We start from the raw sequence: 16,771 nt of genomic DNA, 5'->3' as shown, positions 1-16,771 counted from the left end.
AAATGACAAACAGCAATGGTCCTAAAACAGATCCTTGCGGAACACCGCTAGTGACGGCACTCCATGAAGAAACTTTGCCATCAACTACTACCCTCTGTCTTCTTCCATCCAGCCCATTTCTAATCCAAACCTCCAACTCACCCTCAATGCCATATCTCCGTATTTTCTGCAGTAGCCTACCATGGGGAACCTTATCGAACGCCTTACTAAAATCCATATATACCACATCTACCGCTTTCCCCTCATTAACCTCCTTCGTCACCTTTTCAAAGAATTCAATAAGGTTTGTGAGGCATGACTTGCCCTTCACAAAACCATGCTGACTATCCTTGATCTCATTATTCCTATCCAGATGTGCATAAATCCTATCCCTTACAATTCTCTCTAAGACTTTGCCCACAACGGAAGTGAGACTCACCGGCCTATAGTTACTAGGGTTATCCCTACTCCCCTTTTTGAACAAGGGAACCACATTTGCTATCCTCCAGTCTTCTGGCACTACTCCTGTAGACAAAGAGGACATAAAAATCAAGGCGAATGGCTCTGCAATCTCCTCCCTTGCTTCCCAGAGAATCCTAGGATAAATGCCATCAGGCCCAGGGGACTTATCTATTTTCACCTTTTCCAGGATTTCCAACACCTCTTCTCTACATACCTCAAAGCCATCCATTCTACTTATTTGTGTCTCAGTATTCACATCGACGACAATGCCCTGTTCCTGAGTAAATACTGAAGAAAAGTATTCATTCAGTGTCTCCCCAATCTCTTCCGCCTCCACACGCGACTTCATACCTCAAAGCCATCCATTCTACTTATTTGTGTCTCAGTATTCACATCGACGACAATGCCCTGTTCCTGAGTAAATACTGAAGAAAAGTATTCATTCAGTGTCTCCCCAATCTCTTCCGCCTCCACACGCAACTTCCCACTACTATCCTTGACTGGACCTATTCCTACCCTAGTCATGGTACTTTGAATTAGAGGAAAAAAAACCCAAAACATTATGGGCTCCTCGAAAACAATTAATAGTGATATTATCAATGATAAGGAAATGCAGGCAAACTGAATAATTCCATCTTAATAGTACTTGCAGCAAAGAGGTCGGCATATTAAACATCCTAACATAACTATTACTGAATCAGCAACAAGAATTGAACAAAATTACCATATTCAAGGTAACAGTAACGAAGAAAGTAATGGCAATAAAGCTGTAATACCCCAGACCAGGTTCATTTCTATTCCAGGGCTTTAAACAATGTAGATGAGAACATTGTGGAAGTCCTAATTATGAGCTTCCAAAGTTGTTTTGGTTCAGACATTATTCCTTTAGATTGGAAAATCATGCATCGCCCTCTGCTACTTAAGAAAGGGGAGAAAAGTAAACTAGGGCATTAAAGGCCAGTTACCTTAATTTCTGCGTGGTAAAATTTATGCAGTCTAAAGGTTAAGAACAAGGTGAGTAAATAATGTGAGCATTTTAGTTGATCACAAAAAACAAGCATAGATCTGTAAAGGTTAGTCATGTTTAACAAATCAGATCAAATTTTTTGAAGAGCTGAATGAATTAAATGACAAGAGAATATTGATAGATGTTATTCATATGGATTTTAGAAGTCATTCATAAAGTCCCTCCTAAGAGGCCATTAGCCAAAGTCTGAACTCATGGAATTGAAGGCAAATTGTTGACCTATTAAGGAAATTGCCTTAACGAAAGGAGATGGAGAACTGGATTAATAGTTTGTAGGAACTGACTATTGCAGTGTTCCCTGCAAGATATGCAGACATGCAGCAACCTAAATGTTTCTACACAGCCGCACATAACATTTGCCTTCAAACTTGCCAGGCAAAAAAATTAACGTGTGCCACACACTTAAATAAATCACTTGCACGCTCTAAAACAAAAAAAAATGTTTCATTGCATTCAGTAACAACTTTGTTGATAAGATACACAGCCATATATCCATATTTGCCAATGACAGAAAATATTGTATTAAAGAGCAATATTAATATATTCAATGAATCGACAAAGAGATTTCAATATAGGCAAATGTGAGATCTTCCATTTTTGCCCTAAAAAAGATAAATGGCAAGATGCTAGATAAAGCTCGACAAAGTGGAGGTCTAAGCAGACTGGACAATCTAGGCTCACAGGTCATTTAAATATGGCAATAGTATTGAAGATTTGTGTTGCAGAATTTGCCACACCCATAGCCAAGCTGTTCCAGTACAGCTACAATACTGGCATCCCCCCCAACAATGTGGAAAATTGCCCAGTTATGTCCTGTACAAGAACAGCAGGACAAATCCAACCTGGCTAATTGTTACCCTATAAGTCTACTCTGAAACATCAGTAAAAGTGATGAAGGATGCCATCAAGCAGCAAGTGCGCAGCAATAATCAGCTCATTGAATCATAGAACCTTACAGTGTCAGGCCATTAGGCCCAACAAGTCCACACTGACCTCCCCCAAAGAGTAAACCACCAGACCCATTCCCCTACCCTATTACTCTACATATACCCCTAACTCATGCACCTAACCTACACATTCCTGAACACTATGGGCAACCTAGCATGGTCAATTCACCTAACCTGTACATCTTTGGATTATGGAAGGAAACTAGAGCACCCAGAGGAAACCACACAGACATGGGGAGAATATGCAAACTCCACGCAAACAGTCACCGAAACCAACTTTGGGTTCTGCCAGGGCCACTCAGCTCCTAACTTCATTACAATCTTGGATCAAATATGGATAAAAGAGCTGAATTCCAGAGGTGAGGTGAGAGTGACAGCCCTGGATATCAAGGCTACATTCAACCAAATATGGTATCAAAAGCCTCAGCAAAACCGAATCAATAGGAAACAAGGGAAAACTCTTAATTGGTTCGGGTCATTCCTGACACAAAGGAAGGTGGTTGCATTTGTTGGAAGTCAGTCATCTCAGCTCCACAACATCTTTGTAGGAGTTCCTCAGGGTAGTGGCCTAGGCCTAACCATCTTGAGATGCCTCAAAGATCTTCCCTTCATCACAAGGTCAAAAGTGGGGATGTTCATCAACAATTGCACAGTCTTCAGCACCATTTGTAACTCCTCAGATACTGAAGTAGTCCATGTTCAAATGCAAAAAATGCAGGCAATATCCAGGCTTGGGCTGATCAGTGGCAAGTAACATTCACACCTCACATACCAGACAATGGCCACCTCCAATAAAAGACAATCTAACCACTGCTTATTGACATTCCATGGTATTACCATTACTGAATCCCCTATTATCAACGTCTGGTTCCCATTGACCAGAAACTCAACTGGACTTGTTACATATAAATACAGTGACTGCAAGAGCAGGTCAAGGGCAAGGAATACTGCAGAGAGTAACTCACCTCCTGACACCCCAAAGCCTGTTTACCATCTACATAGAATCATAGAATCCCTACAGCATCTAAATAGACCATAAGGCCCAACAATCCACACTGACCTCCTGAAGAGTAAACCACCCAGACCCATTTGTCAAGACTATGGTGGAATACTCCCCACTTTGCCTGGATGTGTGTTGCTCCAACAACACTCAGAAACTTGACACCATCCAGGACAAAGTAGCCTGCTTGATTGTGGATGTCATGCTAATCATCTACAACCTCCACCAGCAATGCTCAGCAACAAATGCACTGCAGAAATTTACCCAAGGTCATCAGACAGCACCTTCCAAACCCACAACCATTTCCATCCAGAATTACAAAGGCAACAGATACATGGGAACAGCATCACCTGCCAGTTCCTCTCCAAGTCACTCACCATCCTGACTTGGAAATACATCGCTATTCCTTCACTGTCACTGGGTTAAAATCCTGGAATTTCTTCCCTAATGGCATTGTGGTTCAACCAACAGAAATGAATTGCAGCAGTTCAAGAAGACAGCTCAACATTACCTTCTCAAGAACAACTACACACGGGCAGTAAATGCTGGCCAGCCATCAACATATATGCCCCATGAGAGAATTAAAAATATATTGCAGATAGATATTGGAGTAGAATACAAGGAAGAAGAAATCATGCTTCAGCTATACAAAACCCTGATTAAATTCCTGGAATCCTGATAGTTGTAGATTTTGAGCACCACACCTTCAGAAGGATTTACTGACCTCAGACTTGGTCAAGTATAGGGTTACCAGAATAATAATTGAATTTAGCTGTGAGGAGAGATTAAACAACCTGTGATTGTTTTTCTGAAATTTAGAAGGGTGATTTGATTGAAATCTAGTATACTAGAAGTACAGATAGTTTCTGCTGATGTACCCCATTTCCACTCACTGAAAAACCTCAGAATAGGGAACATGATCTAAATATTAGAGACAAACATGTCAGCAATTAAATCAGACAACATTTCTTTATGCAAAGATTGATGGAAGTCTGAAATTCACCTCCACAAACAGCAATTAATGTTAATTCAATTGCTAATTTTATAACTGAGATTAATACATTAAGTCAATGGTATTAAGGAGTATGGGACAGAGACAGCTATAAGGAGCAGGTTGCAGGTCAGGTACAATCTCATAGAATGAAAGAACAAAGTAGGTAGCTAAATGGCCTACCTTATTTCTACATTGTTAAACCTGAATAGAACACTTTGTATCAGTTTGATTCAGTGAAACCATTTTAATTTGATTTATAAAATCAAGGAGTCAAGCTCTAATTTAGTGTTATGCAAATAATCTAAGCAGGTGGTTTAGTACAGTGCAAAAGTACATTGGTAAAGGGAAAACAAATTCAAGAGGAAAACGTTTTCCTGGTCACCTGGATATAAAAGGTTCCATGACATATTTGTTTTTGAAGAGCTTTATGTGATGCTCTTAATATATCACCTCAAAGTGATCCTAACATTACTGGTGACAGCGCTGTGCTTATTCTTTCCCTGAATGTGGGTGTCACTGAGTAGGGCAGCAGTCACCTCACTGGATAGTTAACTAACCCTAATTGTCCTTAAACTGAGTGGTTTGCTCAGCCATTTCAGAAAGCAAGCAGAGCTATGGATCTGAAGTCACATGTAGGCCTAACCAGGCAAGGATGGCATATTTGCTTCACTAAAGGACATTAGTGAACTAGATGGGTTTTTATGACAGAAGATAGTTTGGTACTTTCATTTGCACTGAATTGAAATTCCACCAAGTGAATAGTGTGACTTCAATCAAATCCAGATCCCCAGCCTGAGCTTGTGGATAATTGGACAAATAACTTAATCACTCTGCAACAACTAAACATTATTGCATTAATTATAACATTATTAATTGCAGAACAATTACCAGCCAGAAATCCATCTCCACAGCTTTAGTTTACTCTGTCTTTTAAGTGGGTAATTCATCCTCCAGAAACCAGTCCAAAGCTATTCTCAGTTCTTTACTCCCATGAATTTGGTCTCTTCAGTCTGAAACTGAGGTGCTACCTGCATTCCACATAGTGAATAATAGTAAATGGCCAATTATCATCCTCTTTCGGAGAGTCTTAAACACTGGCTATGTCTGTAAAGTTCAGCAATCTCTTGGGGAAACCTGCAACCCGATCCTATAATGGTTTCCTATTGACTTCTCATTTCCCAAAGCCTATCTCCATGGTAATGTAAAATCATATGGGCTTTAAATCCTGGATGAAATGTTAATTGATAACATTTAGACCATCAACTCCATTCCATATCGGAAATAAGTGACTGTTTAAAATATAACCATTTACAAATCCTGACATTCCTAGCCCGTCTCTGAGGCTTTAAACAGATTCAGTACAGATACTCTTGTTATTGTCTACAAAAGTGAATACATTGTTTTACTGGGAAGATAGCAATTTGAATAAGTTGATTAAAAACAAAGAACTGTGGAAGCTAGAAATCTATGTTTGATCCTCCTGATTGATAAAGGTTTTCACCAAAACTCTTATATAGCCATAATTCATTCCTCAGTGACTGCCTCAGGATCAGACTTACCGCACATGGATTCCAAATACATCCATCCGAGGTATCTCTGTGATGTACAATGCTCCTCAGACAGCTGTTCTCAGCACATCCTGATATCCACCTTCAGTGCCATGTGCTGCCACATATACAATCTTGACCTCTCTCTCCATCCTCACCAACTCATGCTATCTCAATCCCCGAGTTCCACTGCATTCTTTAGCTCATTCAACATTTTAACAAGAAACTTTTTCTCTTCTCAGATATTAAGGAATGGAAATTGCAACAATTCATTGATACACATGCCGCTTTGAAAGCGTCCTCCCCTTCCATTCCCTTCAATTCTATCCCTACCATATAACCCTTCATTTCCCATCGGCAAATCATCTAACCTCCACATCCCAGGACACTATGGGCAATTTTCCATGCCCAATTCACCTAACCTGTACATCTCTGGAGGTGGAAACCAGAGTCCCTGGAGGAAACTCACACAGACACAAGGAGAATGTTCAACTCCACACAGACAGTTGCCCAAGGCCCGAATCAAATCCAGGTCCCTGGAACTATGAAGCAGCAATGCTAACCACTGAACCACTGCACTGACCTAAACCCTCTGACCTCTAACCCCAACTCTTATCTGGTATTTACCACACCTTCTGACACTCCACTCTCCATTGCTGTACCAGCAAAGAATTTAGTTTTATCGCTTGTGTCCCAACCTCAATGAATTTCAGACACAACCTGACATCAAAATCTTCTTCCATCACCATTATTTGCAGGACTGTATCCTTAAGCAGGAGTCCTCTCCCCAACCCAGAGACTCCTTCCTCTGCCTCCAAAACTCTCCTCCTCCTCAACCTCTCCATCTGGCCTTTTATCCGTTCATTGAAAACAGTCAACGTGACATCGGTTGCCCTCTGAACTCACAGTTCTCTTTACTCTCAGATCCAACCCTGACTTTTAAATTCAAACTGGTTGACAAGGATAGTGCTGTTCTTGTCTGGAATACTAACCTCTACCTTGTGGAGGCTGAGCATCAGCTCTAGAATGCCTCCTCTATCTCCCTCAGACTATGACCCACCAATTCCATTCCAGTCACTGATCTCATCTCATATGGAGATTTTCTCCCAACAGCATCACACCTCATAGCTCCCCACCCTACACAGCTGCTTCTACCTACTTCTCAAAATTCACAAACAGAACTGCCCTGGTGAACCTTGTTCCTGCCCCACAGAACTTATGTCTTCCTACCTTGACTCAACTTTTTAACTCCCCGTGTCCGGTCCCTTCCCACCTACATCCATAACTCGTTGGATACTTCACGTCAGTTTCAAAGAATTGTTCTCGGCTCCAGACATCTGCTCTTCACCATGCACATTCAAGCTGTCTACACTATTCCCCAGCAATTTTGTCTGAGGGTTCTCTGCTTCTTCTTTGAGAAAAGGCCTGAACTGTACCCACCACCAGCACTACCCTCCACCTGACCAAGCTCATCCTCACTTTTACAACTTCTCCTTTAACTCCTCTCACTTGTTCAGGTCAAAGGTATAGGTACCCAATTCTGCCTATCACTCCCCACAACTCATCCTCTAGTACATCAATGACGTAATTGATGCAGTTTCTCTCTATCATTTAGAATTGGAGGAAAGAAATTATTAATATTGCACCCACATTCCACACCGCTTCATCTCTGTTTCCATTTCCAGGGATAGCCTGGCCACCAATATTTATTATAAACTCACTGACTCCCACAGTTACCTTGATTATACCCTGCTTTCTGTAATGACACCATTCCATTCTCCAAGTTTCATCTTCTCTGTCACATCTGTTCTGATGATACCACCTTCTGCTGGGGAGGGATCTCATAAAATGTCTACTATTTTCCTCAGCCCAAGGACCCCAACCCCCAAACAACCCCCACCATGGGTTGACAGGACCAACTCATTTCCCATACTTCTGCCCTCATCCCTTTCCTCCTGTCACACAACAAAGATAAGGTTTCCCTTTCTCTTCACTTTACACCTCACCAGTCTGCTCATACAAAGACCATAAGCCATCATTTCCACCTCCAGCACAATGCCTGCACCAGACAAGTACTTCCCTCCCTACCCTTGTCAGCATTCCGGAGGGACCGTTTCCTTCACGACACTTTGGTCCACTCCCAACATCTCCCTACATCCCCAACTCCACCTTGCCTTACAACGCTTGCCCATTTATCTCCTCCTCCTTACTCTTCAATGCCCCAGACACACATTCCAGGGAAACAGCAATTTAACTGAACTTCATTCAATCTGCTCACAATCTGGTTTACTCTATACTGGGGAGACAAAATACAGACTAGGAAACTACATTGCTGAACACTTATGCTCAGACTCTTAAAGTAACCCCGATGTCTTCCACTTCAGCAAAGCATCATGTTCCCTGGTCAACATTTCTGTCTCAGGCCTGCTGCAGTGCTTCAGTGAGGCTCAACACAAGCTGCAGAAACAAACCTCATCTTCTGCCTTGGGAGCTTATGGTCTTCAGGACTCAATATTGTGTTTAACAATTTCAGAAATAAATTTAATCCACCTAGACTGCACATCCCTAGTAACTACTGGGTAGTTTTAGCATAGCCAATGCGCATCTTTGGGCTGTGGGAGGAAACCAGAGTACCCAGTGGAAACTGGTGCAGACACAGAAAATGTGCAAACTCCACATAGACAGTTGCCCAAGGTAAGAAGCAAACCAAGATTCTGGCACTGTGGGGCAGCAGTGCTAATCACTGTGTCAATCAATTACTGGAACTAATAAATACAATTCTCACCAAAGTGGACTAATTTTTTTTCCTTTCACAGCTAACATTCACTATTTTGCAAATCTAGCACCCTTATCATTGCCATGATCTTCTGCTTTGGAGCAAATTCACCAGCTGTTTCACTTGCTCCTCCTCCCCCTCTGTCATGAGCCAAAAAGCCATGATTTTCCAGCTCCTATCTGTTCAGAAGAAGTCATACTGAACTCAAAACATTTCTCACTTCAAAGATGCTGCCAAACGTGTTCAGTTTCTCCAGCACACTCTTTTTTTTTAAATTTCAGATTTCCAGGACCTGCAGCATTCTTTTATATAAATTAAATACAACTGATTGTTATTCATATTAATATATGACAGAAAAAGATACCTTTATTAGTTTCTTAACAAACTGCTGCATTTTTATTTGATATAACATTCTCCAAATTACACTCTTTATAGAACAGAGACAGGCATGTCCATGAAGATTCTTACCAATTTTTATAGATGCACCATAGAAAGCATTCTATCAGATGCATCACAGCTTGGTACGGCAACTGCTCTGCCCAGGACCATAAGAAACTACAGAGAGTTGTGAACACATCCCAGTCCATCATGCAAGCTAACTCCACCTATACTTCTCATTGTCTCGAGAGAGGAGCCAACATCATCAAAGACTCCTCCCACCCCAGTTATAACTTCTTCCAAACTTTTCCATTGGGCAGAAGATACAAAGATTTTAACACACATACCAACAGATTAAACAGCTTCCTCCCTGCTATTACTAGATTTCTGAATGGACCTCTCAAATTTTAAATTTAATGTTGATCCCTTCTTTGTACGTCTTCTCTGCAGCCATTACATTGTATTCCTCAGTCTGTTCTATTACCCTAATGCATTTTGCATGATATGATCTACCTGTACTGCACACAAAATAAAACATTTCACTGTACTCAGGTATATGTGACAATAATAAAATAAATATTTAAATGGGTTCACTTCTCCTGAAGTTATAATGTTCAGTTCTTCACGCAAGTCTCCCAAGATGTCCTGAACCAGTTTCCTGTAGCATAGCTTACACCAATGATTTCTTCCCCACTGCCCATAGCAGGCTGCATCTTTCTGAGGTCTTAAATTGCTGCCAGTTCCCTCTCCTCCAGAGAATTAGCTGTCTCCAGCATTCCTCTTGACAAGTTAAACAGAACAGCTCTTTCCCTGCAGCTCACTTTTGTTTCTCTCTATACTTTTTCTCCTCCTATTCAAATTTCAGCATTTACAACAGTAACATGTCTTACTTTGTGTTCAGTTGTTAAACACAGCCAATGCACTGGAATAGGACAAACTGTGCCTGATTACACTGCCAGTTTTCTTCAGTTAATTGACAGGAGGAAGTGTTTGAATTTATACAAATTTGCCTCCATGTTGCTGCCAACAGCAAATACCTCCCACATTTTTACAAGAACAGCACTATTGTGCATGGGGCACTTTAAGATATAAGGCTTGATTGCAACAGCACAAGTTGGTGCCATTGTAAGAGATAGATACCTATAGGCAGAGAGAGAAAAACTAATGTTGCAACACAGGTGGCCTAGATTCCTAATACACTATAAGTTAAAATACATTGCAACAGTGAGACCAAATCCTTTTTAATTTGTTTTGAGAAGGAATGGAAAAATTTACAAGACCATAGTTTTTTTTTGAGATGTGGGCATCACGAGCATTTACTGTCCTAGAGAAAGTGATACCGAGGGTCGGTGTGGAAATGTTGGGCCGAAGGGGCCTGTTCCAACACTGTAGAGAATGTAATCTAATATGTAATGTAACTGCTGGAGTCCTGAGGGTGTATGGACACTCATAGAGCTGTTTGGGAGTTCTGAGATTTTATCCCAGAGACAGTGAAAGAACAACTATAAAGTTGCAAGTCAAGATGGTGTGTGACATGGAAGGGAACATGCAGGTGATGTTCACAGGCTTCTGCAGCACTTGTCCTTGAAGGTAATTTAGAGTTTGCAGCCACTGTATCCAAGCTACAGTGTAACAAGAACAAGAACAAGAACTTATGGAATTTAACTGCATGCTTTGAACAGTGCTATACCAACATCTCAGAGAAACTTCCGTTGACTACCTAATAGCCTCAGTTTTAAATAAGACTACAAGCCATTTACGACTAGGTACTTAGAACTATGTTTTAAAAGAAAAAGTCTCCTGGACGAGGGAATTTGTCAGGTGGCCGAACAGGAGCCAGACTGCTCTTCCCCTAGAAGAGAATAATGCTCCAGAACGGGGCCTGCTCTACTATTAATTTGACTTCACTGTAGGACTTTCAGCAAATGAATCAAACTGGCACTGCCCACACAGTTCCTGCAATACAACCGGAAGTCTAGCCTCCTTAGCTCCTCGTCAGTCCAGAGACGCGGTTACCACAGGAACCGTAGGTCACCGTCGTTCCTGACTGGCTGAATATAACGTCAATCAAATGTCCCTCACATCACTTCCGCAGCCGGATTCCGTTGCTCCCGCCCGTGCGTCGTCTTTCCCCCTTCAATAAAAGTATTTATCGGAGAGCGGCTCACCATTTTCGGACCTTCTCGATAGCTGCCATAACCTTTTTGATGTCATCTTTGGCTCGGCTGCGTGTCTCTGCTCTCACCGACCGGCCCGACATCTTTTCATCCGAGATTTTGTTGGAAAATAAAACTTTATCTCCTTTTCTGACAAGCACGGCCCCGATCCGCAAGCTGGACTCTGCGCCTGCGCCGTGCGTCCGCTTGACGCAGCCCTGGCACGTGCATAGAGGACGTCATCACGACCTTCCTGCAAGGTGATGGCTAGGCTGTAGTCCAGCCCAAACCAATATCCAATCCGTTCTTGGCAATGGATGAAGAATGCTTCTTTTTGGTGGGGCACTTTTAACATGGCATGGCTTCAGGAGTTTCACAGAGAGGAAAAAAAAATAGTGAAATGGAAACCAATTCAGAAAAGTTGAGTACTTTTACAAGCAAAGTACTGTACAGCAGATGCAAGTGTTGGGAATACTCAGCAAGTCAGTCGGCATCGGTGGAGGGGAACAGAGTTCACGTTTGCTTGTTGAGTTTTTATAGTTTGGAAAAAGGCCTTTTGGCTTATCATTGCTGTGCGGTAGTCAAACATCTATTCCATTACCATTTTCCAGCACTTGGCTTTTATGCTATGGCATTTCATGTGCTCAGCCAAATAATTTTTAAAGTCTTGGTAATCCTTGTTTCTATCATCCTTTCAAATGTGAATTCCAAACACTCACTGGCCTTTGTGTGTAGTTCTTTTTCTCACATGAACTCTAAACCTCTGCCCTGTACCTTAAAATGTGCTACCCAGTTACTGACCTTTCTACTGAAGGGAAAAGATTAGATTAGATTACTTTACAGTGTGGAAACAGGCCCTTCGGCCCAACAAGTCCACACCGACCCGCCGAAGCGCACCCACCCAGACCCATTCCCCTACATTTACCCCTGCACCTAACACTACAGGCAATTTAGCACGGCCAATTCACCTAATCTGCACATTTTTGGAGTGTGGGAGGAAACCGGAGCACCCGGAGGAAACCCACGCAGAATGTGCAAACTCCACACAGTCAGTCGCCTGAGGCGGGAATTGAACCCGGGTGCTCCGGTTCTTCATATCTAAACTCACTATACCCCTCATTACTTTGTACACTTCAATCAGGTCCATTTTCAGCCTTCTCTGCTTTAAGGAAAACATCTCAAACCTGTCTAGTCTTTCTTCATACCTGAATTGTTCCAAACCACCCAACAACCTGGTGAATTTCCTGCACTTGCTCTGGGGCAGTACAGTGGCTCAGTCATTAGCATTGCTGCCTCAGCACAAGTGGTCGATTACATCTTTGGGTGACTGTGTGGAGTTTGCAAATTCTCCCCATGTCTGTGTGAGTTTTCTCTGGGTGCACTGGTTTCCTCCCACAGTCCAAAGATGTGCAGGGTAGGTGGATTAGCCATAGGAAATACAGAGTTACAGAGATAGGATAGCAGGTTAGGTCTGGGTTGGATACTCTTCAGAGGGTCGGTGTGGACTGGATTGGTGGAATGGCGTGCTTCCATGCTGTAGAGATTCTGTGATACAATCTTATCCTTCCTATAGTTTGCTGACCAGAACTGCACATAGACCTCCAGCTTTGGCACAAATAACATTGTATGCACCTCCATCATAACCTCTTTGCACTTGCATTCAAAACTAATTAATCATACCACCTATGTTCATATCTCGATCATTAATGTACAATGCAGCATTGAACTTAGCAAAGAATCCTTGGTACACCACTAGACACAGGTTTCCAGTCACAGAAATAACTTTTGAGCTCTGCACCCTGCCACTAAGCCAATTTTGGATACAATTTGCCATGTTACCCCATGGGATTTTAGCATCTTTACCAGCCCGCCATGCAAGACCTAAAATCATAGCATCACGAGATTGGGGGAAGAGGCCATTTGGCCCATCAAGTCTACACTGACCCTCCCAGACCCAGGCCCCCACCCTGTCCCAATAAACCTGCATTTACCATGTGTGCACATAGCTTGCACAGCTGTGGACAATTTAGCATGGTCAATCCACTTAGCCTTGTCAAAAGCCAAAAACAGAAATTGCTAGAGAAACTTATCCAGAAATTCTGCTTTTGTTTTGGTTCTCCAGCAATTTCTGTTGATAAACAAATCTCCAGCATCTATAGTTCTTTGTTTTACTTGACAAAAGCCTTACTATCCTCATCTGTACATGAAGTCACCTCCTTGAAAAACTCAATCAAACCTGTCAGATGTGATCTCCCCCTGATAAGCCATGCTGGTTATCCATTATTAATCCTTGCCTATCCAAGTGGAGAATATTTTTTTCCCTTAGTTTTTTTTCCAAATGTTCCTCCACCACTGATGTTACAGACCTATGACTTCTCATCAAAACTACATTTTTGTGTAAAAACAAATAATATTTTTGTATGGAAAACTAAGTTTGTAAATATTTCTAACCAAGTCAATCCACTTGCAATGTTAATAACTTTCTCTGCAGATCTGCTCAGTGGCCCCCAACACTTTCTGTTATTTGTAAATTTGATGTTTATGATTAAAATCAACCATCTTGGGAACATAATGCATTCACACGTATTTATCTCCCAAATTAATGGAAAATAACAAATTAGTTTTCCTTCAACAATATTGCCTAAAACGTATAGAGGAATCAGACTTGGATGTTAGTCTCTTGACAGGGTCAGAGGATTTGAGCTATAGGGAGAGGCTGAACAGACTGGGGCTGTTTTCCCTGGAGCGTCTGAGGCTAAGGGGTGCCCTGATAGAGGTTAATAAAATCATGAAGGGCATGGATAGGGTAAATAAACAAGGAGCTTTCCCTGGGGTGAGGAAGTGCAAGATTAGAGGGCATAGTTTTAAGGTGAGAATGGAAAGATTTAAAAGGGACCTAAGGGGCAACTTTTTCATGCAGAGGGTGGTGTGTGTATGGAATGAGCTGCCAGAGGCTGTGGTGGAGGCTGGAACAATTACAATGTTTAAAAGGCATCTGGATGGGTATCTGAATAGGAAGGAATAGAGGGATAATGAGCCAAATGCTGGCAAACGTGAGTAGATTAGGCTAAGCTATCTGGTGGGCATGGACGAATTGCACGAAGAGTTTGTTTCCGAGTTGTATACCCTATCTCGATGTCTCTGGAGTTGAAGTAACAAGTGATTTCTCGGAACTGTCAATCAGGAGCCTGTGGGCGGTGCCGAAACGGAACGGTCACTGTCATAGGCTGACGTGCGGACGCGGTGAGTGGCTGGATGTAACGGCGGTTAGAGGATAGAGCCTTGTGATTAGTTGCCGTGCCTGTCAGTCAAAGCCACGGCCCCCGCCTACAAGGTGGGCCGTGAAGATGGCGCTGGTTTTCGCCGGTCGCTCGGTGAGGGTCCGCCAGCACCGGAACCCCGGGGACTGTGTCCGCAAGCTGACTGTTAGCGCCTGCAATCTGGGCGGTGGATCCAGGTTGGCAGCCGCCGGCGTTTTTGACCAGGGGGCCGGTGGACGGCGGCGGTTGCTGCTATCTCCCTCGGTGGCGCAGAGGCCGGGCGCCCAGAGCCGAGCCGCGGCTGGGATCCTGGAGCCCACTCCCAGGCGGCGGCGAGCAGCAGAGCAGGGGAGCCGGCTCTCACAAGCTCCGACCGCCCTACAGTTACACCGCACACAGCAAACACCTGGCAGTGACCCTCCTGTAGCTGGCAGTGTGACATTTCCACTGGAAAGGCACCTCTGTTCCCAGAATAGGGAGCTCAGTAATACTGACCTATACATGATGCATGTTAATGGGTTTATTCACCGTGGCAGCTGCCTGTCCTGTCGGGTCTTGGCCCCTCACTTGAGGAACCACAAATACCTCCAGGGCCTTTGGAGCTTTAAACGGTCAATCGTCACAAATGGCTGGGCATCAGCCCTAGACAGTAACGGACACTGGCATTTTGTCACCATGGTACATCACCAGTGCAGACCCTACGGCTACTTTAGAGATGGCAACAGGTACTCTGGAAGAAATAATGCTGTCCCACTTCCTCGAGCAAGCAACACGCTCTACTACGATATTTTGAAAATCTCTCCCAGTGCCACCCAGAGCCAGATCAAATCAGCATACTACAAGCAGTCATTTCGTTACCATCCAGACAGAAATGCAGGCAGTGAGGAAGCAGCATTGAGGTTCACTCAAATCAATGAGGCATATTCCGTGCTGGGAAGCGTGACCCTAAGGAAGAAGTATGACCGGGGAATTTTGACAGCAGCAGATTTACGTAGCGGGAAGAAACCTTTGGAGAAAGCCCAAACCTCAACGTCAAAACAATCACAGGCTTGGAGCTCGTCAGATAAATTGAGCTCCGAGAAATCGATGTTCAATTTTGATGAGTTCTACAAAGCTCATTATGGGGAGCAATTGGCCAGGGAGCAGACCCAACGCTGGAGAAGGATGCAGCTTCGCAAAAACAAGGAAAGTCTGGAGGGGAGGTGGCATATTCAGAAACTAATGGAGATGACAGTGACTGCTATGCTTATTGGAGGGTTTTTTCTACTGTTCAGTATCAATGATAAATAAATGAACGAGGCTTCCTCAAGGGGCTAAGACTTGAATTTCATTGCAATTTCACGAGTGTCAAAATAGTACGAGGCACACTTCTGGTCAAACAGAAAGGGGCACATTAGGAGCCAGAGTTTGTAATATTAAGACAGTAGCTGCAAAATTCTTGTGATCACACCTCATCATTTATTGTTGGCTGTAACATTGTTTTAATTCAGTCAAATTATTGTTTAGTAAAATAATCAGAATGCAAATTTTGGAAATTTGAAATTAAAAATGGGAATATGCTGGAGATGTGAAGCAAGTTAGTCAGCATCTGATTAGGAAAAAGGCAGTTTTCAGAACCTCCTCATTCATTACAGACACTACTGACCTGCTCTAAATATTTATAATTCTTATTCATAGAACTTTCTCATTTGCTTTTGGCTCCACAACTAATACACAACCATCTTTATTTTGTATGGTCACTGAAGGTAATGCTCTGTAATTTGAAAATAGCTAATGTCTGTACTCTGACAATTGATTATATTTGTGGGATATAGGTAAATTAATGTTACTTCTGCAATTCTGCAATAATAATTTCTGATACAAAGTAAATGAACTCACACCAGTGTGTAATTGTTTCAGCCAAGAGCTGAGTCAACAAGAATGGAAACTATGGAGGAAATATATAATTGTTTTTGTATTAGCTAAAATTGTATGCCAGCATGAAACGTGATTGCAAAACAATGGTAGATATTATGGGCAAATAGATAAGATGTTGTGAGGGGATGAAGTTAGGCTAGATACACGCCTGAGCTGAAAAGGTATAAACATCTGTTTCCCACTTTTATGGAGACACAGGAACAAACCCCAATTAAAAAGGTCATAGGTCATGACCTCGGGAGAGGCCCAGATGGAGAGAGTAGATACTGAAGAAGAAAGAATATGCCGAACAATCACCTGCAGCGGGATGAGGTCAAATGGCCTTGTG

The 16,771-nt window shown here is 42.6% G+C and overlaps 2 protein-coding genes across 3 annotated transcripts in view; one reads left to right on the top strand and one right to left on the bottom strand.

The window, feature by feature from the left end:
• The window catches only part of LOC122564114 (B-cell CLL/lymphoma 7 protein family member B-like), a 35,367-nt gene extending 23,282 nt beyond the window's left edge, over nt 1-12,085 (bottom strand). For both annotated transcript variants that reach the window (XM_043718700.1, XM_043718701.1), the window contains exon 1: nt 11,279-12,085. In XM_043718700.1, the coding sequence (XP_043574635.1) occupies nt 11,279-11,370 (92 nt within the window). In that variant the 5' untranslated portion in view covers nt 11,371-12,085. The remainder of the gene's footprint in view (nt 1-11,278) is intronic.
• Nucleotides 12,086-14,573: 2,488 nt separating this feature from the next.
• On the top strand, nt 14,574-15,835 carry LOC122563833. Its single transcript, XM_043718024.1, has one exon. The coding sequence runs from the start codon at nt 14,614-14,616 to the stop codon at nt 15,814-15,816; it is 1,203 nt and encodes a 400-aa protein (XP_043573959.1). The 5' UTR covers nt 14,574-14,613; the 3' UTR covers nt 15,817-15,835.
• Nucleotides 15,836-16,771: the final 936 nt, after the last annotated feature.

This window comes from Chiloscyllium plagiosum, chromosome 28, assembly GCF_004010195.1.
Source record: "Chiloscyllium plagiosum isolate BGI_BamShark_2017 chromosome 28, ASM401019v2, whole genome shotgun sequence".
Classification (NCBI taxonomy): Eukaryota; Metazoa; Chordata; class Chondrichthyes; order Orectolobiformes; family Hemiscylliidae; genus Chiloscyllium; species Chiloscyllium plagiosum.
Note: the sequence above shows the minus strand (reverse complement) of the source record. Positions and strands in the feature narration are given on the sequence as shown.